This window comes from Salvelinus fontinalis, chromosome 7 (genome assembly GCF_029448725.1).
Source record: "Salvelinus fontinalis isolate EN_2023a chromosome 7, ASM2944872v1, whole genome shotgun sequence".
NCBI lineage: Eukaryota > Metazoa > Chordata > Actinopteri > Salmoniformes > Salmonidae > Salvelinus > Salvelinus fontinalis.
The window spans coordinates 66,497,003-66,524,120 of NC_074671.1; the positions used below are offsets into that span (position 1 = coordinate 66,497,003).

Sequence of the window (27,118 nt, forward strand, 5' to 3'; positions counted from 1 at the left end):
GACCCCCAGAGGTCCTAGTAGCCCCTGTGGATAGGCCAAGACCCCCAGGGGTCCTAGTAGCCCCTGTGGATAGGCCAAGACCCCCAGAGGTCCTAGTAGCCCCTGTGGATAGGCCAAGACCCCCAGAGGTCCTAGTAGCCCCTGTGGATAGGCCAAGACCCCCAGGGGTCCTAGTAGCCCCTGTGAATAGGCCAAGACCCCCAGAGGTCCTAGTTAGTTGGGAACCACTGTCTTAGCTCATAGCTTAGGAATGGGTTGCGGCTTGAAACATGTTTTTTGTATTTGTTGGTGGGTCACACGAGAATTCCCAGGGCTTCAAGTTGTGGGCCACAAAGCCAACATAGGAGAGAGGCCCCAAGACATGACGGCCGTGCACAGCTACTGTCTCCAAGCCTTTCAGCCTCATCTCCAGCGCTGTCAAACCCCCGGACCACAACACAACACAATCCAGACCAACCACCTACACATCCACAACCATAACAAACACCAAAGGGTCATTACAGTTCCTCTGTCTATAGCAGCAGAACAACACAGCCCTCACCCCCAAAACATGGACGGGCAGGAACGAGTCACTACGACCGAAACCAGAGCGCCTTTGCGGTTTCAACAACATAGATCAACGGGTAGACAGTCGGTTGGTTTGTGTTTAAAGGGAAAGGAAAGCATATTAATCCCAGTTATAACTATGGGGGGATAGCATGGCGATTAGCCCGTCTGCCTGTCAGCACCGTAGCTAGAGGATATCTACTGGGGTTTTCATTGTCTGTGGAGTTGTTCAGAGGTTGTGTTCTGTCTCTCTTAAACTGAGGGACATGCAGCAGCTCTTCATTGCTATTACCGTTCAAAGTTAGAGGAATGTTGCAGAGATGTTACAGCAACGTTGTGAAAGGAGAGCGAGATAACATTGTTGTGAAATGAGGAGAGAGCGTAAATGAAAGCCGTAGTCTCAGGACACTGAGACATTGAAGAAACGCTGAAGATTAGCATAAGCCCCAAGTCTTCCTGATCACAGAAAGCCTCGTATTTCACGACATGTTTACAGTACAAGGTCAACACCGAGTCAGCTAAAGAAAGCATGGGCATCAGCCTTAGTCCACAGTCATGTTTGCATTAAGGCTATTTGCTTTTCCGTGGTTTATGGTCTGGGACGATGAACGCCTACACAACATTGTGTTTCATTTATTTTCATCTAGCGGTCATTTCAGTGGATTAAGCTAACATAAATGTTTTGCCTTAGCTAAGCCAACACAGGGATAAGGGCAGTAACAGAATTAAAGGGATAAAGTCAGTCCAAGGGACTGTAATTGTTGATGAAATCCACCGTGCTCAAACACTCAGTTCTTTCCAAGATCTATGATTAGAATCTGTTTGGCTCCGGTTAGTTAGCTAAAGGACTCTACTGATTTCCGCATCTCTCTTTTAAACAGTCTATCTTTATCGCTTTCTTTTTTCTCTCTCCATTTGTCTTTCTCTCTCTGTTCTTCTCTCCTTCTCACTCTCACCCTTGTTTCTCTCTCCTCTGCTCTCTCTCTCTCTCTCTCTCTCTCTCTCTTATGCTCTCTCTCTCTCTCTCTCTAGTTCTCTTTTGCTCTCTCTCGCTCTCTCTCTCTCTCGTTCTCTCGTTCTCTCTCTCTCTCTCTCTCTTTCTCTCCCTTTCACTATTCTTGTCTCTCTCTCTCACACACACTGTTTCTCTCTCTCACCTTCTCTATCTTTCCTCTTACTGTGATATAGTATGGCTATTCTCTTCAGGGACAAAGTCATCTCAGAGATTCAATGTTACCCATTAACCTAACATTAACAGCCATCCAACCTTCGCCTGTGAGTCTCTCACTGCAGCCTCTACAGGATGCATAGTTCAGTTCGGCAAGCAAGCAACTTGCTGTAAAGATAACGACTATGCAGAGCACTGCTCTAAGCTCAATTTTAAATTGTCCCTTCTAATTGTTAAGGTTACGCTGATCCCAGATCTGTGTCTTCAAAGTGTTCTCCTATGGGGACGGCTGAAGAACCCTCATTGATTCGAGATATCGGCTGTTTTTCTAAGAGTGTATGCAGAGGTCCTACACAGGGATCATTAGTCCCAACCTGTAATTAGGACGATGAACACATTGTGAGTTTGTTTTCACAAACAAACCCTTGAATTCCTCCGTAGAACATACCACTATAAGGGTAAGAATGATTCCAGGTGTCACTGACTGCTGTCCTTCTCTCTTTGACTCAATGCCTCATTGATCTCATTTTCTTCAGGATGTTTGGGGAATACAAAACTCTGGTTTCTGTAGTAACCCTTCGATGAATAAACAGACGGATTCATTTGTGGTATAGTTTATGAAGGGAGATTTGGGTGAGGGGGGGGGGGGGGGTTGAACAGGGGCGACCCAATCACTCCCTGGTGACCTACCCCCATAGGGTTGGGAACCCTTGCGTGTGTCGCAACCTCTCGTTAACAGGAGGTAAGGAGGGACAGAGGGACGAAGGTGAGGGGGAGGGAGGACAAGAGGGTACAGAGGTGGCATTAGATGGTCCAACAAGCTTGGTACTCTCATCCACTCAAACCACCACTACCATTGTAGTAATGGCTGCCAGGCGGGTGTGAGGGAGAGAGAAAGACAGAATAGAAGTTCAAGAAAAGAGGAGAGAAAGAGACAGTTACCCCTTCAGATACCACCTACGTAGTTACAAATCTGAAAACCAAAATAATCTAGTGCTCCGACGTTTTCCTCCGCCGCCCGTTCCCTTCTCTTTCTCTCTCTCCTTCCCTCTCTCCATGTGTTCTTCCTCTTCCACGGCATCATCACTTGTTTTCCGGAGGACGGGGGCAAGGGCTGGGGCTGGGTTTGTGTGTCTGTGTTTGTGTGCATGTGTGTGAGTGAGTGAATGTGCGTCTGTGTGCGTGCGTGTACGTGTGTGTGTGTGTGTCCGTGTGTGCTACAAAACACGTGCTGCCAGGGTGAAACAGGCACAGCTGCCTCTCTGAGAGGACTAGGACAAACACAACATTTCCTTTTTGGTTCTATTTGTTTGGCTCTGCCAAAATAGCACCCCTCTGACTCTTCTCTGGAGCCCAAGGATATTCAAATAGAAAGGATTCCATGCCTTCCTTACCTTCACCTCACACTTCTTATGGATGCCCAGCTTGCACACTGAAAGACAGCAGAAAACATGGAGTTAGTTTAAGGTCACATGTTGTACCAGATACTATTCTATTCTCTGACCTGAGGACTTTTTCTCAGACGCTGCTACCTCTTGGAACAGTCCTGAATGAATAACTACACACACAGACACAGACACACACACACACACACACACACACACACACACACACACACACACACACACACACACACACACACACACATACACAGACACACACATACACAGACACACATACACATACACACACACACACACACACACAGATATAAACACACTCCGATGAGGCTGCATTAGCCTCAGATGACTGCCATATTGGGTGGGAAAAGGCCAGCTCTTTACCTTGTTAGGAGAGCAGGGCTTTTATAGGAGAGATAGAGTTAAGAGGAGCTACAGGGGTCAGACCTGGCAACCTTCCCTGGGCTGTTAAATACCTCTGTGCTGCCCCCATGTGGCAGGATACAGTCAACATCACATTCCCACTATTCTGCCTATAAACTGCTTATAAACATGATCAATTAGTACATTTTATTAGGTACAACAATGTCATCCACATGTCGGTTGTTGTTTAAGATTGTACAAGTATGATTGCAGGTCATTATATTTACTTGATACATAGTTGATGGTTAGTGTATATGCGTAAGGCTGCAAGCACACGCGTGTCCTCTCTGAGCAGTGTGTGTGGGCAGGGGGTGACGGAGGCCATGGTGTGAAGTGATGTGGCCATGTGATGACCTTTGACCCCACACACCTGCTTCCTACCACCAGCTCAGGTGGTCCCCAGGTGGAGTGTGTGTCTGTGTGTGTGCATGTGTGTGTGTGTGTGTGTGTGCCTGTTTGTGCTTGTGTGTGCATGCATGCATGCTGTGTGTGCATGCTGTGTGTGTGTGTGTGTGTGTGTGTGTGTGTGTGTGTGTGTGTGTGTGTGTGTGTGTGTGTGTGTGTGTGTGTGTGTGTGTGTGTGTGTGTGTGTGTGTGTGTGTGTGTGTGTGTGTGTGTGTGTGTGTGTGTGTGTTCCCCAGGTACTCATCACCAAGCCAGGATATAGTAATCTACTGCTGACAAGGTATATCATGAAATCCTAAGGACTGCATTGCACATTAAGCCTGACTGAGTGTAAAGAAAACATACAGGCTTATTATAGGAATATTAAACACACAGACTCTTTACGGCCAACAGATGGCGCTAATCATATTGAGACGCTGGGCAGAAATGCTTTGCTATATTGCAGCAGTGTATTTAATGGGGGTTTGACTGTTTATCTAGTTCTATTGTTTATACAGAAAATGGCAACATTCATTCTTACTTGTCTCGTGTGTGTATGTGTGTGTGTGCGTGCGCGTGTGTGTGCGTGCGCGCCTGCGCGTGTGTGCGCGCGTGTGTGTGTGTGAGCGCGAGCGCACGTGCGTGTGTGCGCATGTCTCTCTGTCTCTGGCCACACGCCACCCTGCGTCAGTGGAGGATGGCTCCCATTGTGAGGGGCCATAGCAACACTTCCTGGCAACCACAGACGGCGACAGGAAGAGGCTGCAGACTGCTCCGAGGATCATGTGACTCTAGCCTTTTGTTTGGAAACACTGGCAGCTCTGACAGCTTAGAAAGATCTAGAGGATGTTACCAGCAAAGATCATAATATACAATATTTGTCACAGCATAATTTTCTAATCTCTCTCGTTCTCTCTCTCTCTCTCTCTCTCTCATCCCCTCTCCCTCTCTTAACACCAACCAATCTCTCCCTCTCTCTCTCATTCTCTCTCTCTCTCTCTCTCTCTCTCATCCCCTCTCCCCCTCTCTACACCAACCAATCTCTCCCTCTCTCTCTCTCGTTCTCTCTCTCTCTCTCTCTCTCTCTCTCATCCCCTCTCCCCCTCTCTACACCAACCAATCTCTCCCTCTTTCTTTCTCCCTCTCTTATCTGGGCTACTGCAGCAGCCAGGCTAATTTTAACAGCAAAGCCTCTGCCAAAGCCCTCAAACTGAGCCTAGACCAGACTCCCCCACGACTGCTTCTGGGCTTACTGGACGGAGGTTTGTCAACTGCTCTCTGTGTGAAAGAGGTAGCTTTTCATAAGAGAGAGAGAAACAGAGAGGGGGGAGGATAGAGAGAAGGAGAGAGAGAAGGAGGGGAGGCTAGAGGGGGAGAGAGGGAGAGAGAGGGAGATAGAGAAGAACAGGAGGCTAGAGGGATAGAGGGAAAGAGAGAAGGAGGGAGGATAGAGGGGGAGAGAGGGAGAGAGAGGGAGAGAGAGAAGGAGGGAGGATAGAGGAGAGAGAAATTGACAAAAGGAGAAACGGGTAGAGGTATGGGGGAGCACCAATGGCTCGTGTTCAAAAACATGGCAGAGAGAGGGAGAGAGAGACAGAAGCTGTCCATTGTGCTGAATCGTGTCCCTGTGAAAAGGACAACTTTCCATCCACTCACCTTTACAGATGAGCCCATCCTTGGTGATGGCCTGCTGACATACATCACAGCTCTTGATTTTCTTGAAGGGCTTAAGCTTGAAATTGTGTGTGTGGACACTCTCCAACTCCTCAGGCTGAGGGGAGATAGAGAGAGGAAGAGGTTAGGGAGGAGAAGACCTGGATGAGATCAACAATTCATATCATAAAATTATCAAGCGAATGGTGCCTCTATCGACAGCCTTCAGCGTTTCGGTAATGACTATAATCAATACACAGGCTTGTGTGTTTAAGGAAACAAAAGAGGAGAAGGCTGTTGCTACTGGTTGGACACACACACGCTACACACTACATTCACCCGCACAAACACAAACACACACGTAGTGTGAAGCAGTGTGTGGGAGTGTCATAGTTAGTAGTAGCAGCAGTAGCAGCCCATTCTCCAGTACAGGATGTTTCCTCTTTGAAGTTGTCTTATTAAATGATTAATTCATGAGGAAGAGAGGAGGAACAGGCCTCACAGCAGCCACCGGGCCCAGAATCTCTAGAAACCAACCGCGTGTTTGTGTACGTGTGTGTGTGTGTGTGTGTGTGTGTGTGTGTGTGTGTGTGTGTGTGTGTGTGTGTGTGTGTGTGTGTGTGTGTGTGTGTGTGTGTGTGTGTGTGTGTGTGTGTGTGTGTGTGTGTGTGTGTGTGTGTGTGTGTGTGTGTGAATGTGTCTGTGCGTGTGTGTGTGGGTGTGTGTGTGTATGTGGGTGTGTGTATGTGGGTGCGTGTATGTGTCTGTGTGTGTGTGGGGGGGGGGGGGGGGGGGGGGGTACTGTAAATAGATGAGCAGGCAGCCTTGCCACAGTGCAGCCTGAGGAGAGATAATCTCTAGAAATGCTACAACAAAACTCTGTTTAGCCTCCAAACGACTGAGCTGGAAATGGCTGCTTTACCCCCAATGATACGACACAGAATACAGTACAAGAGTCTACTGAATGCAGTCCGGAAACTACTGGGTTGGGTCTGGTTTAGGGCTGTGACGATACTTTTTCGGGATATTTTTTCTATTGGCAAAAATGAAAACACGAAGCAGAACAAACTCTTTGGTCATTTAAAAACCTGCTGTATGTAAAACATTGTGTGCTATCGCTAGGAAAATAAATATGACTCTTGATGACAACATGATGTTTCCTTGCGAAACACACACACACACACACACACACACACACACGCGTATCGTCCCGGCCCTAGCCTGGTTCTGATGAACGACATAATAGCCTCACCGTCTGGAGTAGCAGTCCCCTCCCTCCCTCTCTCTGTCTCTCTCTCTCCCTCTCCCTCCCGCCCCCCATCTCTCTCTCTTTCTCCCTGTCTCTCTGTCTCTCTCCCATGTGCCACAGCCAATTTGTCTCTGAGCTTTTATAAAAGTGTGTTTCTCAGCGTTTTGCTCCCCTATCTCCCTACATCTTAATGGCTTTTGTCACCCAGTGACACGCCTGCTAAGCTCCAGAGGGGGATGACGACTGACCTTGACTGCAGAGAGAGGTACGCTAACAGCTAGCTAGCTGCTACAAAGCTAAAAGCTATCCACTGAAAGCATAGGGCCGCAGAGAGGGAAGCTAACGGCTAGCTAGCTGCTAGAAGGCTAAAAGCTAGCCACTGACTGCATAGAGATAGAGAGGGAAGCTAACGGCTAGCTAGCTGCTGCAAAGCTAACAGCTAGCCACTGACAGCATAGTGCCGCAGAGAGGGAAGCTAACGGCTAGCTAGCTGCTACAAAGCTAACAGCTAGCCGCTAAAGGTGTGAATCATTGCTTAATTGTAATGCTAATAGACCAAGGTATTGGCTGAGACTAACTCTGGCAGTGACCATTGGCACTGCAGAACTGTGAGTCACATTGCCACATAACCACAGCGACTCAAACTAATGACATGGAACCCGACGAAACACACACACATGCACTCGCGCACAGACATGCATGCACACACACACAAACACACACAGACAAACATTGCCACTCTAACAAACAGACCTTTCTTCCCCAGATCTGTTGAAGGAGTGGACTCAGTCTTGTGTTATTGTAATGCTGTTACACCCATCCAGACTAACAGTACACCAGTCCCCCTTTTCAGCCATGCAGTCTCCCCCTGCTCCATCTAGCTGAGGGTGGAGGTTTTATAGAAACGTACAGGATTGGGTGGGTGGTGAGGACAAAGTTTGCCAAAGTGGATAGACCAGGTTTATTTGTCTGCTCCTAAGACTACCTGGTCACCTTGGAGCTGAGTTGAGTTTATGTCTGTCAGTCTGTCTGAAACCATGTTTTGCTTGGTAACTTGACCGGTGGGCTTTGCTGTCTATAACTATTTTGAGGACAAAGTTTTAAAAGTAGACCTCTCCCTACTTTCCTTGTTCAGTACTTTTTGCAGATTTGACCCAACAGGGTAGGAGAACAAGGCTAGAAGGGAGGCAAGCAACCTGTCCTGGAATGAAACTCAGTGCAACCGCACATCTGGGGCTGTCTGGGATACTGGCAGCTGTCTGGGGCTGTCTGGGATACTGGCAGCTGTCCGGGGCTGTCTGGGATACTGGCAGCTGTCTGGGGCTGTCTGGGATACTGCCAGCTGTCTGGGGCTGTCTGGGATACTGGCAGCTGTCTGGGGCTGTCTGGGATACTGGCAGCTGTCTGGGGCTGTCTGGGATACTGGCAGCTGTCTGGGGCTGTCTGGGATACTGCCAGCTGTCTGGGGCTGTCTGGGATACTGGCAGCTGTCTGGGGCTGTCTGGGATACTGGCAGCTGTCTGGGGCTGTCTGTCTGGGATACTGGCAGCTGTCTGGGGCTGTCTGGGATACTGGCAGCTGTCTGGGGCTGTCTAGGATACTGGCAGCTGTCTGGGGTTGTCTGGGATACTGGCAGCTGTCTGGGGCTGTCTGGGATACTGGCAGCTGTCTGGGGCTGTCTAAGATACTGGCAGCTGTCTGGGGCTGTCTGGGATACTGGCAGCTGTCTTGCGGCTGTCTGGGATACTGGCAGTTGTCTGGGGCTGTCTGGGATACTGGCAGCTGTCTGGGGCTGTCTGGTATACTGGCAGCTGTCTGGGGCTGTCTGGGATACTGGCAGCTGTCTGGGGCTGTCTGGGATACTGGCAGCTGTCTTGGGGCTGTCTGGGATACTGGCAGCTGTCTGGGGCTGTCTGGGATACTGGCAGCTGTCTGGGATTCTGGCAGCTGTCTGGGGCTGTCTGGGATACTGGCAGCTGCTCGCTGGCCATTAAGTCTTTAACAGCCATGGATCACCTCAGTGTGACTTTAAAGCCCTTATGTTAAAGAGGACCTGGCTGAAAACCGCTGGCTCCACCAATCACACGCAACCAGCTGTGTCACAGCCAGGTGCCATGGCTACCTTGCTGCCACGGCTACTAGGGTCGCCGTGTCCCGTCAAGCCCTGAGATGATGGATGGGCCCACTACATCAAACGCACGTATAAACACACACAGGTACAAACACACACACTGACACACACACACAGGTAAGAGCACACACTTTGACACACAGACACACAGGTACAAGCACACACACACTTCTACTGGCACACTCATGACAGGAGTCCAAATGAGGGCTTGTACTGCTGCCAGAGAGCATCTGTGAGTTGTACCTTCAGAGAGAGGGGGGGGAGAGAGAGAAAGAAAGAGAGTGAGAGAGAGAGAGAGAGAGAGAGAGAGAGTGGGAGAGAGAGAAAGAGAGAGAGAGGGATGTAAAAAAGAGAGAGAGAAAGAGAGAGAGAGAGAGAGAGAGAGAGAGAGAGAGAGAGAGAGAGAGAGAGAGAGAGAGAGAGAGATGGGGGTGTGAAAAAGAGAGAGCGAGAAAGAGAGAGAGTGAGAGATCAGACCACAGCAAAATCACAGTCTACTTGAACAGAGCAATACTCAATCATGAGGCATCAAAGCCAAAGGAACTGAGTAACATTAAGAAATGCTATAGATGGAAGGAATGCAGTTTGGAAACCTACCAAAAAACAATTAGGCAACAGCAAATTCAATCCCTTTTAGACAACTTCCTGGGTAAAATGTTCCACTGCAATAGTGAAGGTGTAAACTTGGCAGTAGAAAATCTTAACAGTATATTTGACCTCTCAGCTTCCCTATCAAATCTAAAAATCTCAAATAGAAAACTGAAGAAAATGAACAACAATGACAAATGGTTTGATAAAGAATGCAAAAATCTAAGAAATAAATTGAGAAACCTGTCCAACCAAAAACATAGAGACCCGGAAAACCTGAGTCTACGCCTTCACTATGGTGAATCACTAAAACAATACAGAAATACACTACAGAAAAAGAAGGAACAGCACGTCAGAAATCAGCTCAATGTAATTGAAGACTGCATAGACTCTAACCAATTCTGGGAAAATTGGAAAACACTAAACAAACAACAACACGACGAATTATCTATCCAAAATGGAGATGTATGGGTAAACCACTTCTCCAATCTTTTTGACTCTATAACAAAGAATAAAGAGCAAAAACATATACATGATCAAATACAAATCCTAGAATCAACTATTAAAGACTACCAGAACCCACTGGATTCTCCAATTACCTTGAATGAGTTACAGGACAAAATAAAAACCCTCCAACCCAAAAAGGCCTGTGGTGGCGATGGTATCCTTAATGAAATGATCAAATATACAGACAACAAATTCCAATTGGCTATACTAAAACTCTTTAACATTGTCCTTAGCTCTGGCATCTTCCCCAATATTTGGAACCAAGGACTGATCACCCCAATCCACAAAAGTGGAGACAAATTTGACCCCAATAACTACCGTGGAATATGCGTCAACAGTAAACGTGGGAAAATCCTCTGCATTATCATTAACAGCAGACTCGTACATTTCCTCAATGAAAACAATGTACTGAGCAAATGTCAAATTGGCTTTTTACCAAATTACCGTACAACAGACCATGTATTCCCTAATTGACAACCAAACAAACCAAAACAAAGGCAAAGTCTTCTCATGCTTTGTTGATTTCAAAAAAGCCTTCGACTCAATTTGGCATGAGGGTCTGCTATACAAATTGATGGAAAGTGGTGTTGGGGGTAAAACATACAACATTATAAAATCCATGTACACAAACAACAAGTGTGCGGTTAAAATTGGCAAAAAACACACACATTTCTTCACACAGGGCCGTGGGGTGAGACAGGGATGCAGCTTAAGCCCCACCCTCTTCAAAATATATATCAACGAATTGGCGCGGGCACTAGAACAGTCTGCAGCACCCGGTCTCACCCTACTAGAATCCGAAGTCAAATGTCTACTGTTTGCTGATGATCTGGTGCTTCTGTCACCAACCAAGGAGGGCCTACAGCAGCACCTAGATCTTCTGCACAGATTCTGTCAGACCTGGGCCCTGACAGTAAATCTCAGACCAAAATAATGGTGTTCCAAAAAAGGTCCAGTCACCAGGACCACAAATTCCATCTAGACACCGTTGCCCTAGAGCACACAAAAAACTATACATACCTCGGCCTAAACATCAGCACCACAGGTAACTTCCACAAAGCTGTGAACGATCTGAGAGACAAGGCAAGAAGGGCCTTCTATGCCATCAAAAGGAACATAAATTTCAACATACCAATTAGGATCTGGCTAAAAATACTTGAATCAGTCATAGAGCCCATTGCCCTTTATGGTTGTGAGGTCTGGGGTCCGCTCACCAACCAAAATTTCACAAAATGGGACAAACACCAAATTGAGACTCTGCATGCAGAATTCTGCAAAAATATCCTCCGTGTACAACGTAGAACACCAAATAATGCATGCAGAGCAGAATTAGGCCGATACCCACTAATTATCAAAATCCAGAAAAGAGACGTTAAATTCTACAACCACCTAAAAGGAAGCGATTCGCAAACCTTCCATAACAAAGCCATCACCTACAGAGAGATGAACCTGGAGAAGAGTCCCCTAAGCAAGCTGGTCCTAGGGCTCTGTTCACAAACACAAACACACCCCACAGAGCCCCAGGACAACAGCACAATTAGACCCAACCAAATCATGAGAAAACAAAAAGATAATTACTTGACACATTGGAAAGAATTAACAAAAAAACAGCAAACTAGAATGCTATTTGGCCCTAAACAGAGAGTACACAGTGGCAGAATACCTGACCACTGTGACTGACCCAAACTTAAGGAAAGCTTTGACTATGTACAGACTCAGTGAGCATAGCCTTGCTATTGAGAAAGGCCGCCGTAGGCAGACATGGCTCTCAAGAGAAGACAGGCTATGTGCACACTGCCCACAAAATGAGGTGGAAACTGAGCTGAACTTCCTAACCTCCTGCCCAATGTATGATCATATTAGAGAGACATATTTCCCTCAGATTACACAGATCCACAAAGAATTTGAAAACAAATCCAATTTTGATAAACTCCAAAATCTACTGGGAGAAATTCCACAGTGTGCCATCACAGCAGCAAGATTTGTGACCTGTTGCCACAAGAAAAGGGCAACCAGTGAAGAACAAACACCATTGTAAATACAACCCATATTTATGCTTATTTATTTTAACTTGTGTGCTTTAACCATTTGTACATTGTTACAACACTGTATATATATAATATAACATTTGTAATGTCTTTATTGTTTTGAAACTTCTGTATGTGTAATGTTTACTGTTAATTTGTATTGTTTATTTCACTTTTGTATAATATCTACCTCACTTGCTTTGGCAATGTTAACACATGTTTCCCATGCCAATAAAGCCCCTTGAATTGAATTGAATTGAATTGAGAGAGAGAGAGAGAGAGGGGGGGGGGATGAGAAAAAGAGAGAGTGAGTGTTAAAGGATGTGCCATGGCCTGGCCGTAACCTCTTCTGCCCCTCATCCCCTCTAGGCCCCTGACAGTTGGCAGCACCTGGTTCATGAGAAGAGAAGATAGAGAAGAGAGAGGAGAGAGAGGAGAGAAGAGAAAGAGGAGAGAGGAGAGAGAGGAATGAGAGGAACAAGAGGAGAGAGGAGAGAAGAGAAAGAGGAGAGAGAGGAGAGAGATGAGAGAAGAGGAGAGAGGGGAGAGAGGTGAGAGAGAGGAGAGAGAGGGACAAGATGAGAGAGAGGAGAAAGAGGAGAGAGATGAGAGAGAGAGGAGAGGAGAGAGGAAAGGAACGAGATGAAAGAGAGAGAGGAGAGAGGAGAGAGAAGGAGAGAGAGAAGAGAGAGAAAAGAGTAGAGAGAGGAGAGCGAGGGACAAGATGAGAGAGAGGAGAAAGAGGAGAGAGGAGAGAGAGGAGAGAGAGGAACGAGAGGAACAAGAGGAGAGAGGAGAGAGGAGAGAGAGGAGAGAGAGGAGAGAAGAGGAGAGAGGGGAGAGAGGTGAGAGAGAGGAGAGAGAGGGACAAGATGAGAGAGAGGAGAAAGAGGAGAGAGATGAGAGAGAGAGGAGAGGAGAGAGGAAAGGAACGAGATGAAAGAGAGAGAGGAGAGAGGAGAGAGAAGGTGAGAGAGAAGAGAGAGAAAAGAGTAGAGAGAGGAGAGCGAGGGACAAGATGAGAGAGAGGAGAAAGAGGAGAGAGGAGAGAGAGGAGAGAGAGGAAGGAGATGAAAGAGAGAGAGGAGAGAGAGGAGAGAGAGAAGAGAGAGAAAAGAGGAGAGAAAGGAGAGAGAGGAAAGAGAGGAGAGAGAGGAGAGAGATAAGAGAGAAGAGAGAGAGGAGAGAGGAGAGAGGAAAGAGAGGGGAGAGAGGAGAGAGATAAGAGAGAAGAGAGAGAGGAAGGAGAGGAGAGAGGAAAGAGAGGAGAGAGAGGAGAGAGATAAGAGAGAAGAGAGAGGGGAGAGAGGAGAGAGATAAGAGAGAAGAGAGAGGAGAAAGATAAGAGAGAAGAGAGAGAGGAAGGAGAGGAGAGAGAGAAGAGAGGAGAGAGAGGAAAGAGAGGAGAGAGAGGAGAGAGATAAGAGAGAAGAGAGAGAGGAGAGAGGAGAGAGGAAAGAGAGGGGAGAGAGGAGAAAGATAAGAGAGAAGAGAGAGAGGAAGGAGAGGAGAGAGAGAAGAGAGGAGAGAGAGGAAAGAGCCACGCACAATGTACAGTAGACACACTAGGCCCATCAAGACACTGACACTGTAGTGTTCAACTCTGGAGAGAGTACACTGATCTCTCTGCCACAGACGTACTCTAGCAGTATCAAAACAAGTATCACATTGATGGCCGTCCCTCAAGATGAGGGATAACACAACACAACACAACATAAAACAACCCAACACAACGTAACATAATATAACACAACACAACATAAAACAACCCAACACAACATATCACAATGCTAACAGTGTGTATGAAGTGTAATAGATGCATGTCCCTGGTGGTATTGATGACCTAGTCTCTGTAGATGGATGTCACAACACAAGCCCCACATCACAGCAGAGGAGCTGACATTCTCTTATACTGCCAGAGACAGAGAGAGAGAGAGAGAGAGAGAGAGAGAGAGAGAGAGAGAGAGAGAGAGAGAGAGAGAGAGAGAGAGAGAGGAGAGAGAGAGAGAGAGAGGAGAGAGAGAGAGAGAGAGGAGAGACAGAGAGAGACAGAGAGAGACAGAGAGAGACAGAGAGAGACAGAGAGAGAGAGAGAGGGGGAGAGAGAGAGAGGGAGAGAGAGAGAGAGAGAGAGAGAGAGAGAGAGAGAGAGAGAGAGACAGAGAGAGACAGAGAGAGAGAGAGAGAGAGAGAGAGAGAGAGAGAGAGGGGGAGAGAGAGAGAGGGAGAGAGAGAGAGAGAGAGAGAGAGAGAGAGACTTGAATTGAGAGAGTGTGAGTTTGTGTGTTTGCTTAGACAGCAGGTCCAGTAAATCACAACCCATGTCCTTCTTCCCCAGTTGCACTTAGCTAATGAAAAGTATCACTGTGGTACTGCGACCGTGACCCCACTTAGAGCCAGAATGGAGGAGAGGAGGGAGGGAGCCATACTGAAAGGCACTGCTCTGTCCTTCTCCACTGGGAGAGGAGGAACAGGCATGTGGCCAGCACGCACGCACACACACTCACACACACACTCATATACACACAAACACACACTAACACACACACAAACACACACACAAACACACACACACACTAACCTCAGTGTCAGCTATTAGCCAGGACTACATGCCAAAATCAGAAGAAGAAGACAGGCCTCTTTAGTTCATCACAAACATACTGCTGTCTAAGCGAACACACACACACAAGCAAGTACACACACAGGCACGGAGGCACATATACACACACACACTCATGCAAACACGCATGCACGCACACACACAAATGCACACACTGTGGTTGAAATCGTAAAGGTGTTTACAGTTCATAAAATGCATTGAGACCACAGAAGCCTCCCTCAGCCCTGTTTATGGAGTAAGAGTCTCTAATGGCCCATCACTGGGAAGCATTCAGTAAACCTAAAGAGAGAGAATAGGCCCTTCTAAAGCCACATGCTAGTGGAATTACATTCCAGCTCCAACTCCAACTCCCAAAAACACAACACATAGCCAACCATATCATGGAGGAGCTCGTCTATGTAGAGATTGGTTTAGGTGGTATATGGGAGACTACAGGGGTGAGGTTTGGGGGGAGTATGGGTGAGGGTCAGAGGGGGACACAGGGGTGAGGGTTGGGGGGGGTATGGGTGAGCGTCAGAGGGGGACACAGGGGTGAGGTTTGGGGGGAGTATGGGTGAGGGTCAGAGGGGGACACAGGGGTGAGGTTTGGGGGGATAGTAGAACTATAAAGGGAAGAAGATGGTTAAAGAGAGGAAGAAAGGCAGTCTGTCCAGGGACCACATTCCATTTCCTCTCTTCCCAGGGATAGGAATGCAACCCTTCCCTCTCTCTCTCTTTATCTCTCTCTTCATCTCTCTCTCTCTCTTTATCTCCCTCTCTCTCTCTCTCTCTCTCTCTCTCTCCCTCCACATGAGAAGATCGCCTGCTTTTCATTTGACATGGAAATGCACCTAAGGTATTCAACTCACTGAGCATCTAGCGTCCCAGTCTTCAGTCGTGACTGGTCAAAGGTCAAACTGTTGTGGAACAACGAGAGTATTCGAGATTGAATAGATTTCTGTTCAAACCATAACGGGTTAAACTTTCAGAACCTACAAAGTACTGATTTAACCCTTGGCTGAGGGGTCAGGGAAGTGGAGAGAGAAGTAGTCAGATTTGGATCAATGGCCATGCCTGCGTCTAAAATGGCACCCTATTCGCTATGTAGTGCGCTACTTTTGAGCAGAGCCTATGGTCAAAAGTAGTGCACTACATAGGGAATAGGGTTGAATGGTGGGAACCCGGTTGCCGAGATTTACCAGGGTTTACCGCCCAAAACCACTCCCTTTTCCCGGGATAAATAACTATAAGAAAGCAGTAAATGATAATAAATGATTTCTATGAAGAGAGCATGGCGTGAAATGGAACTGTTAAATGATATGCGATGTCTAAATCGGGCTTCTCTGCAGCCTCTGCATGATGAATCAACGCTCAGGGTGGGGACAGACAGCCCATCTCAGTATGGAGCGCACTTCACGATGCACGTAGACCTACTGTATCATCCCATCACGGGAACTGTTTTTCTAGTGACGGGTACACCTACATTTGCTGCAGCATGGCCTATGCTACAGTCATATAAAGACAGAATGCCTGACTAATTTACACATCTCCATCGGACTTTCGGGGTCACCTTGTTTTTTCATTGTAAAGATATATTTTTCTCATTGCAGCAGCAGAGTTTTAAAACAGCCTGTCACTCGAATGTCGTTGCTTTAAATCAGGACACGCGAGAGCTCTCTGTCTTCCTCTCTCTCTGCATCAACTTTAAATCAGGACACGCGAGAGCTCTCTGTCTTCCTCTCTCTCTGCATCAACTTTAAATCAGGACACGCGAGAGCTCTCTGTCTTCCTCTCTCTCTGCAGCAACTTTAAATCAGTACACGCGAGAGCTCTCTGTCTTCCTCTCTCTCTGCAGCAACTTTAAATCAGTACACGCGAGAGCTCTCTGTCTTCCTCTCTCTCTGCAGCAACTTTAAATCAGTACACGCGAGAGCTCTCTGTCTTCCTCTCTCTCTGCAGCAACTTTAAATCAGGACACGCGAGAGCTCTCTGTCTTCCTCTCTCTCTGCAGCAACTTTAAATCAGTACACGCGAGAGCTCTCTGTCTTCCTCTCTCTCTGCATCAACTTTAAATCAGTACACGCGAGAGCTCTCTGTCTTCCTCTCTCTCTGCATCAACTTTAAATCAGTACACGCGAGAGCTCTCTGTCTTCCTCTCTCTCTGCAGCAACTTTAAATCAGGACACGCGAGAGCTCTCTGTCTTCCTCTCTCTCTGCAGCAACTTTAAATCAGTACACGCGAGAGCTCTCTGTCTTCCTCTCTCTCTGCAGCAACTTTAAATCAGGACACGCGAGAGCTCTCTGTCTTCCTCTCTCTCTGCAGCAACTTTAAATCAGGACACGCGAGAGCTCTCTGTCTTCCTCTCTCTCTGCAGCAACTTTAAATCAGGACACGCGAGAGCTCTCTGTCTTCCTCTCTCTCTGCAGCAACTTTAAATCAGGACACGCGAGAGCTCTCTGTCTTCCTCTCTCTCTGCAGCAACTTTAAATCAGGACACGCGAGAGCTCTCTGTCTTCCTCTCTCTCTGCAGCAACTTTGAATCAGTACACGCGAGAGCTCTCTGTCTTCCTCTCTCTCTGCAGCAACTTTAAATCAGGACACGCGAGAGCTCTCTGTCTTCCTCTCTCTCTGCATCAACTTTAAATCAGTACACGCGAGAGCTCTCTGTCTTCCTCTCTCTCTGCATCAACTTTAAATCAGGACACGCGAGAGCTCTCTGTCTTCCTCTCTCTCTGCAGCAACTTTAAATCAGTACACGCGAGAGCTCTCTGTCTTCCTCTCTCTCTGCAGCAACTTTAAATCAGTACACGCGAGAGCTCTCTGTCTTCCTCTCTCTCTGCATCAACTTTAAATCAGGACACGCGAGAGCTCTCTGTCTTCCTCTCTCTCTGCAGCAACTTTAAATCAGGACACGCGAGAGCTCTCTGTCTTCCTCTCTCTCTGCAGCAACTTTAAATCAGTACACGCGAGAGCTCTCTGTCTTCCTCTCTCTCTGCAGCAACTTTAAATCAGGACACGCGAGAGCTCTCTGTCTTCCTCTCTCTCTGCAGCAACTTTAAATCAGGACACGCGAGAGCTCTCTGTCTTCCTCTCTCTCTGCAGCAACTTTAAATCAGGACACGCGAGAGCTCTCTGTCTTCCTCTCTCTCTGCAGCAACTTTAAATCAGGACACGCGAGAGCTCTCTGTCTTCCTCTCTCTCTGCAGCAACTTTAAATCAGGACACGCGAGAGCTCTCTGTCTTCCTCTCTCTCTGCAGCAACTTTAAATCAGTACACGCGAGAGCTCTCTGTCTTCCTCTCTCTCTGCAGCAACTTTAAATCAGGACACGCGAGAGCTCTCTGTCTTCCTCTCTCTCTGCAGCAACTTTAAATCAGGACACGCGAGAGCTCTCTGTCTTCCTCTCTCTCTGCAGCAACTTTAAATCAGGACACGCGAGAGCTCTCTGTCTTCCTCTCTCTCTGCAGCAACTTTAAATCAGGACACGCGAGAGCTCTCTGTCTTCCTCTCTCTCTGCAGCAACTTTAAATCAGGACACGCGAGAGCTCTCTGTCTTCCTCTCTCTCTGCAGCAACTTTAAATCAGTACACGCGAGAGCTCTCTGTCTTCCTCTCTCTCTGCAGCAACTTTAAATCAGGACACGCGAGAGCTCTCTGTCTTCCTCTCTCTCTGCAGCAACTTTAAATCAGGACACGCGAGAGCTCTCTGTCTTCCTCTCTCTCTGCATCAACTTTAAATCAGGACACGCGAGAGCTCTCTGTCTTCCTCTCTCTCTGCAGCAACTTTAAATCAGTACACGCGAGAGCTCTCTGTCTTCCTCTCTCTCTGCAGCAACTTTAAATCAGGACACGCGAGAGCTCTCTGTCTTCCTCTCTCTCTGCAGCAACTTTAAATCAGGACACGCGAGAGCTCTCTGTCTTCCTCTCTCTCTGCAGCAACTTTAAATCAGGACACGCGAGAGCTCTCTGTCTTCCTCTCTCTCTGCAGCAACTTTAAATCAGGACACGCGAGAGCTCTCTGTCTTCCTCTCTCTCTGCAGCAACTTTAAATCAGGACACGCGAGAGCTCTCTGTCTTCCTCTCTCTCTGCATCAACTTTAAATCAGGACACGCGAGAGCTCTCTGTCTTCCTCTCTCTCTGCAGCAACTTTAAATCAGTACACGCGAGAGCTCTCTGTCTTCCTCTCTCTCTGCAGCAACTTTAAATCAGGACACGCGAGAGCTCTCTGTCTTCCTCTCTCTCTGCAGCAACTTTAAATCAGGACACGCGAGAGCTCTCTGTCTTCCTCTCTCTCTGCAGCAACTTTAAATCAGGACACGCGAGAGCTCTCTGTCTTCCTCTCTCTCTGCATCAACTTGAACATTCAAATTGCATCCAAAATAGATCATCCTGTTGTAGATTGATATATATTGATGTCCTAGCCTACCTCGTTCAAGTAATACATTCAATGCAGTATTAGCTTTAGATTTAGCTTAGGAATGATGGGTTTTGCGTAATAGGCTTCTAACTTATTTCCTCTGTCTCTTGCACAATAATCACCTGCGCTCCGCTGGCCTCTCCTTGTAAAAACACCTGGAGTCCCATGCAGGAAAAGCTACACTAGAACAGCTTGCTGGACATCATTTCTTTAGCATTTCTTACACCAACAGACTAATCGAAGAGGGTCGCAAGCTCTTTTTGCTGAATGTTAAATACAGCAGCCAATAGAACTCACGGGTAGTTTGAAAGAAGAGCGAATCATTCTTCCTTGGTGAAGAGAACGGAATGACCTGCATCTAATGCTGGTCCAGGATTACTCAAGGATGTCATCAGAATGCTGAAGATGAGGACAAATAAACGTATTTCATTTAACTGTTGGAGGCGAGGAAGGATTGAAGCAACTATAGAGAGAGAAAGAGGAGGAGTACTAATTACATCAGGGGAAGTATTATGAAATGTGAATGTAAGTCTGCCTGCTAATCATACAAATAGGCATATCATATATTTCTAAATTATAATCAAATTCTCCAGCCTACACTTGTAACTTTGTTAGCCGCATGTGCTGTACCAGAGTCGTATGTTCTCTCCCTGTTTTATCATGGTTTGAACGATTATAATAATTCCAGTCCATATATACAATACAGTACAGTAACACAGTTCACACTCAAAAAGATGAGCCTGCTGGAGCTAGTTTCATTTATTTACACAAGAGAGCATAGAGCTGGCTACATCTATGGGCTTTTATGTCTTTCTGTCGTGAGTAATGTTCAGTAGTCTATGTGATATATTTATTGGAAAACGGCACAATCATTTGGCCTTTTTTGGGCTTGTGCTCATTAAATATTGTTAATGTAGGGCTCAGAAAATGTATTTAATATATGGCTCAAAGTGATTTATTCTCTGGATGGAACATTTGTAAAATGTGTTTTAGGCTCAATGCTAACCCATTACTAGTCCTATCTACAGTACACTCTTAGAAAAAATGCTTCTGAAATGGTTCTTTGGCTGTCCCTATAGCACAGGTGTCAAACTCATTCCACGGGGGGCCGAGTGTCTGCGGGTTTTCGCTCCTCCCTTGTACTTGATTGAATTAACATCACTAATTAGTTAGGAACTCCCCACACCTGGTTGTCTAGGGCTTTATTGAAAGGAAAACCCAAAAACCTGCAGACACTAGGCCCTCCGTGGAATGAGTTTGACACCCCTGCCCTATAGGATAACCATTTCTGGTTACAGGTAGAACCCTTTTGTGTTCCATTTAGAACCCTCTGTGGAAAGGGTTCTACATGGAACTCAAAAGGTTTCTACCTGGAGCCAAAATGGTTCTACCTGGAACCAAAAAGGGTTCATCAAAGGGTTCTCCTATGGGGATAGCCAAATAATGCTTTTAGGTTCTAGATAGGGTTGCAAAAAAACGGTACATTTCCGGTTTTCCAGAAAACCTGGTTGAAAGATTACCGCGGAATCAGGAGGGAATAAGCAGAAAATCCAAGAATCCTCCAAACGGGATTTTTGGAAAATGAGGGCATTATGGGACGTTACAGGAAGTTACAGGATTTTGGCAACCCTAGGTATATTCCACCACTGGGTGAAATTAATTTAGCTCAGGGGAACAATAAACTTCAACAGTAAACACTGTTGAAGATTGAATGTGCATCAACTGATTCCCTGAAGGTATATCACATTAATTGAAGAACTAGCAACAATCAAAGCTGCCACACTTTGCAATTGCTTAACCCAGATTCTGGAACTGCATTAAAAGACATTAACAAGGAATTTGATTGGGGGGGAGTAGCGGAAATTGAGGGAGAATGGCAGAAGGGGAGAATGGCAGAAGGGGAGAATGGCAGAAGGGGAGAATGGCAGAAGGGCAGAATGGCAGAAGGGGAGAATGGCAGAAGGGGAGAATGACAGAAGGGGAGAATGGCAGAAGGGCAGAATGACAGAAGGGGAGAATGGCAGAAGGGGAGAATGACAGAAGGGGAGAATGACAGAAGGGGAGAATGACAGAAGGGGAGAATGGCAGAAGGGGAGAATGACAGAAGGGGAGAATGACAGAAGGGGAGAATGGCAGAAGGGGAGAATGACAGAAGGGGAGAATGACAGAAGGGGAGAATGACAGAAGGGGAGAATGACAGAAGGGGAGAATGACAGAAGGGGAGAATGGCAGAAGCGGGACTTGTACCAGCAACCTTATGAACTACCGTCTGAGCCATAAAAGTCCAGAACTTATGACAGAGGTTGGAGTATGACCATACAGAGAGGTTGCAATCTGTGTCCCAGACGTGATTTCAAACAGTTCCTTCAATGTGGCCAGGCGGAAGGGGGGGCTGAGATGCAAAGCACCTGCTTTCAATTTCCAGCAAATTGGAATTCTGTTAGGAACAATGGACGCCTTTGTGAGCCAAAGTGGTGTGTGTATGTGTGTATGTGCGTGTGTGTATATGCATGCGCGTGTGTGCATGCGTGCGTGTGTGTGCGTGCGTGCGTGTGTGTGCGTGCGTGTGCGTGTGTTACATGTGTTTATACTGATGTGATCAATGCATTGTCTTCTCAACAAGCCGGGTTGCCAGCGAATAAAGTGAGGAGGATGACGAAGATGTGTGTGTGTGTGTGTGTGCATAAACACATGTGTATATTCATGTGTACAGTATACGTTCATGCATGTGTGTGCACTCTAGAGGACTGGCAACGCAGAGCAGAGCAGAGCAGAGCAGGCACGTTGCCAGGTTGGGCCGGTATCATGAGCTAGCATCAGACACTGTCAGCAGACAAAGACAGATAATTAACAAGAGAGGAGCAGGAGGAGGGGGGATGTGATCAATGGTGGAGACACACACACACACACACACACACACACACACACACACACACACACACACACACACACACACACACACACACACACACACAGACACATACTTGCAATACACACACACACACACACACACACAAACACACACACATGCACAGAGATCAATGGACAGAGAAAACTGTAAAACTGTAGTGATTATTATCATTAGCCTGCATCTAAGCTACTTATGATGCCATGCAGTCAATGATAGTCAATGATAGTCAATGATAGTCAATGATAGTCAACGATGTTGTGAAGCAAGGGTCAACACAACAAGATGAAACTGTAGATATACTGTACTGTACTGGCACGCATGGCGGAGTGACAGAACATGTTTGTGTACACACACACACAACATGAACACACACCCACACCAAGCACCCCGGCCCACACCCACCTCCACCCTGGTGTCTAAAGCAGCAAGCCCATTATGAGGGCTAGAGCTATGGCTTTGAAAGGCTGATTGTTACCAGTCCTGGCTTGGTGACTCTCCTGCTGTTGTCTCCTCTAGTCCACCACACCCTCCGTTATGGTCTCTCTCTCTCTCTCTCTCTCTCCTCTCCTCCACCTCTACCAAACCCTCACCTGCTGTTGTCTCCTCTAGTCCACCACACCCTCCGTTATGGTCTCTCTCTCTCTCTCTCCTCTCCTCCACCTCTACCAAACCCTCACCTGCTGTTCTCTCCTCTAGTCCACCACACCCTCTGTTATGGTCTCTCTCTCTCTCTCTCTCTCTCTCTCTCTCTCTCTCTCTCTCTCTCTCTCTCTCTCTCTCTCTCTCTCTCTCTCTCTCTCTCTCTCCTCTCCTCCACCTCTACCAAACCCTCGCCTGCTGTTCTCTCCTCTAGTCCACCACTCCTCTAGTTATGGGCTCTCTCTCTCAAATCAAATCAAATTGTATTTGTCACATGCACCAAATACAACTGGTGTCGACTTTATCGTAAAAAGCTTGCTTACGGGCCCTTCCTAACAATGCAGTTTAAAAATAAAATAAAGTAGTTATACAGGAATATATATATATATTATATATACAGGAAGTACCAGTACCAGATAAATGTGGAGCTATATACAGGAAGTACCAGTAGCAGATCAATGTGGAGCTATATACAGGGAGTAGCAGTACCAGATCAATGTGGATCTGTCCGGGCTCTGGATGGGCCACTCAAGGACATTTAGAGACTTGTCCCAAAGCCACTCCTGCGTTGTCTTGGCTGTGTGCTTAGAGTCGTTGTCCTGTTGGAAGGCGAACCTTCGCCCCAGTCTGAGGTCCTGAGCGCTCTGGAGCAGGTTTTCATCAAGGATCTCTCTGTACTTTACTCCGTTCATCTTTCCCTCAATCCTGACTAGTGTCCCAGTCCCTGCCACTGAAAAACGTCCCCACAGCATGATGCTGCCACCACACTGCTTCACCGTAGGGATGGTGCCAGGTTTCCTCCAGACATGACGCTTGGTATTCAGGCAGAGTTCCATCTTGGTTTCATCAGACCAGAGACTCTTGTTTCTCATGGTCTGAGAGTCTTTAGGTGACTTATGGCAATCTCCAAGTGGGCTGTCATGTGCCTTTTACTGAGGAGTGGCTTCTATCTGGCCACTCTACCATAAAGGTTCTCCCATCTCCACAGAGGAACTCTGGAGCTCTGTCAGAGTGACCATCGGGTTCTTGATCAACTCTCTGACCAATGCCCTTCTCCCCCAATTGCTCAGTTTGGCCGGGGAGTCTTGGTGGTTCCAAACTTCTTCTATTTAAGAATGATGGAGGCCACTGTGTTCTTGGGGATCTTCAATGCTGCAGAAATGTTTTGGTATCCTTCCCAAAATCTGTGCCTCAATACAATCCTGTCTCCGAACTCTACGGACAATTCCTTCGACCTCATGGTTTGCTTTATGCTCTGACATGCACTGTCAACTGTGGGACCTTATATAGACAGGTGTGTGTCTTTCCAAATCATGTCCAATCAATTTAATAATGTCCAATCAAGTCTAGTGAGTGTGTATATGGTTTGTATATATAGTCTAGTGAGTGTGTATATGGTTTGAAAATATAGTCTAGTGAGTGTGTATATGGTTTGTATATATAGTCTAGTGAGTGTGTATATGGTTTGTATATATAGTCTAGTGAGTGTGTATATGGTTTGTATATATAGTCTAGTGAGTGTGTATATGGTTTGTATATATAGTCTAGTGAGTGTGTATATGGTTTGTATATATAGTCTAGTGAGTGTGTATATGGTTTGTATATATAGTCTAGTGAGTGTGTATATGGTTTGTATATATAGTCTAGTGAGTGTGTATATGGTTTGTATATATAGTCTAGTGAGTGTGTATTGGGTCAGCGCAAGAAAAAGTCAAAGATAATTTGTAAAAATCCAAATAACTTCACAGATCTTCATTGTAAAGGGTTTCAACTGTTTCCCATGCTTGTTCAATGAACCATAAACAATTAATGAACATGCACCTGTGGAACGGTCGTTAAGACAGTAACAGCTTACAGACGGTAGGCAATTAAGGTCACAGTTACAAAAACTTAGGACACTAAAGTGGCCTTTCTACTGACTCTGAAAAACACCAAAAGAAAGATGCCCAGGGTTCTTGCTCATCTGTGTGAATGTGCCTTAGGCATGCTGCAAGGAGGCATGAAGATTGCAGATGTGGACCAGGGCAACAAATTGCAATGCCCGTACTGTGACACGCCTAAGACAGGGCTACAGGGAGACAGGACGGACAGCTGATCGTCCTCACAGTGGCAGACCACGTGTAACAACACCTGCACAGGATCGGTACATCAGAACATCACACCTGCGGGACAGGTACAGGATGGCATCAACAACTGCCCGTTACACCAGGAACGCACAATCCCTCCATTAATGCTCAGACTGTCCGCAATAGGCTGAGAGAGGCAGGACTGAGGGCTTGTAGGCCTGTTGTAAGGCAGGTCCTCACCAGACATCACCGGCAATAACGTCGCCTATGGGCACAAACCCACCGTCGCTGGACTGCCAAAAAGTGCTCTTCACTGACGAGTTGAGGTTTTGTCTCACCAGGGGTGATATTCGGATTTGATTTTATCGTCGAAGGAATGTGCTTTACACCGAGGCCTGTACTCTGAAGCGGGATCGATTTGGAGGTGGAGGGTCAGTCATGGTCTGGGGCGGTGTGTCACAGCATCATCGGACTGCGCTTGCTGTCATTGCAGGCAATTTCAACGCTGTATATTACAGGGAAGACATCCTCCTCCCTCATGTGGTACCCTTCCTGCAGGCTCGTCCTGACATGACCCTCCAGCATGACAATGCCACCAGCCATACTGCTCGTTCTGTACATGATTTCCTGCAAGACAGGAATGTCAGTGTTCTGCCATGGCCAGCGAAGAGCCCGGATCTCAATCCCATTGAGCACGTCTGGGACCTGTTGGATCGGAGGGTGAGGGCTAGGGCCATTCCCCCACAGAAATGTCTGGAAACTTGCAGGTGCCATGGTGGAAGAGTGGGTTAACATCTCAAAGCAAGAACTGGCAAATCTGGTGCAGTCCATGAGGACGAGATGCAAAGCAGTACTTAATGCAGCTGGTGGCCACACCAGATACTGACTGTTACTTTTGAGTTTGACCACTGCTTTGTTCAGGGACACATTATTCCATTTCTGTTAGTCACATGTCTGTGGAACTTGTTCAGTTTATGTCTCAGTTGTTGAATCTTGTTATGTTCATACACATATTTACACATGTTAAGTTTGCTGAAAATAAACGCAGTTAACAGTGAGCGGCCGTTTATTTTTTTGCTGTTTAGTTTGAGTACTATTAATTGACTATTTAGCAGTCTTGCTATTTAGCAGTGTTATGGTTTGGGGTAGAAGCTGTCTCGGAGTCTGTTGGTCCAAGAGCCGTTAGCAGGACGGTAGCAGAGAACATGGTTTGGGTGCCTGGAGTCTTTTGATACCGTCTGATATAGAGGTCCTGGATTGGAGGGAGCTCAGGACCAGTGATGTAGTGGGCTGTCCACAACATCCTCTGTAGTGCTTTGCAGTCAAGGGCGGTGCATTTGCCATACCAAGCAGTGATGCAGCCAGTCAAGATGCTCTCAATGGTGCAGCTGTAGAACTTTTTGAGGATCTCTCCTCTAGTCCACCACACCCTCCGTTATGGGGTCTCTCTCTCCCTCCCCTCCTCTCCTCCACCTCTACCAAACCCTTGCCTGCTGTTCTCTCCTCAAGTCCACCACACCCTCCGTTATGGGGTCTCTCTCTCCCTCCTCTCCTCCACCTCTACCAAACCCTCACCTGCTGTTCTCTCCTCAAGTCCACCACACCCTCCGTTATGGTCTCTCTCTCTCTCTCTCTCTATCTCTCTCTCTCTCTCTCTCTCTCTCTCTCTCTCTCTCTCTCTCTCTCTCTCTCTCTCCCTCCTCTCCTCCACCTCTACTAAACCCACACAGTCCAGGCCTACCACATACTAACTTAAAGAAAGGGATGGACACTGTTACTAAAAGGCCACCCAAGCCACATATACTAAAAACAAGACACACACATACAGGCCAAGGTAACACAACCATATTCGCCAGAAAAAACACAGACTTGGAAAGTAGAGACGTCATTTTGAAAAACCACTACAGCCCACACACAGCAGAAGGGATGGGAGAGAGGGAGAGAGGGAGAGAGGGAACTTGAAAGGAGCAGGGGAGTTGAGAGAGGAAGATGACGCACAACATGAAAGAGGGGAAAGAGTGAGTGGGGATGAAAAGGAGAGAGAGAGAAAGAGAGAGATGGACACAGGAGTGTGACTGAAGAAAACAAGCTAAAAATGAGAATGAGAGAAAAGGAAAACGGAAGAAAGAGGAGAATATAGAGCAAGCATAAAATTGATATATATATTGTAGCTCCAGGGATGTGGAGGTGGAGGGGTCCTGAGAGCAACTCGGTGCCCAGTGAGGCGTGCTGAAAGTAGGGACGCTGTCAGCCGGGGCCTGAGGACGCTGGGAGAGGCGTCCACTCTCAGAGCATCACCACCTGGGCACAGCAACACAGCTTTAAGTTTAGTGAGAGTGATGGCCGCATTCTCCAAGGACTGCCTCAGTCGCACACACACACGCACGCACGCACGCACGCACGCGCGCAC

At 47.0% G+C, this 27,118-nt stretch overlaps 1 protein-coding gene across 2 annotated transcripts in view; it reads right to left on the reverse strand.

The window, feature by feature from the left end:
- LOC129860000 (tensin-1-like) overlaps positions 1-27,118 on the reverse strand; it is a gene marked incomplete in the record, with an annotated part of 130,876 nt that overhangs the window by 77,586 nt on the left and 26,172 nt on the right. For both annotated transcript variants that reach the window (XM_055930309.1, XM_055930310.1), the window contains 2 exon segments: positions 3,109-3,146; positions 5,578-5,692. In XM_055930309.1, the coding sequence (XP_055786284.1) occupies positions 3,109-3,146; positions 5,578-5,692 (153 nt within the window).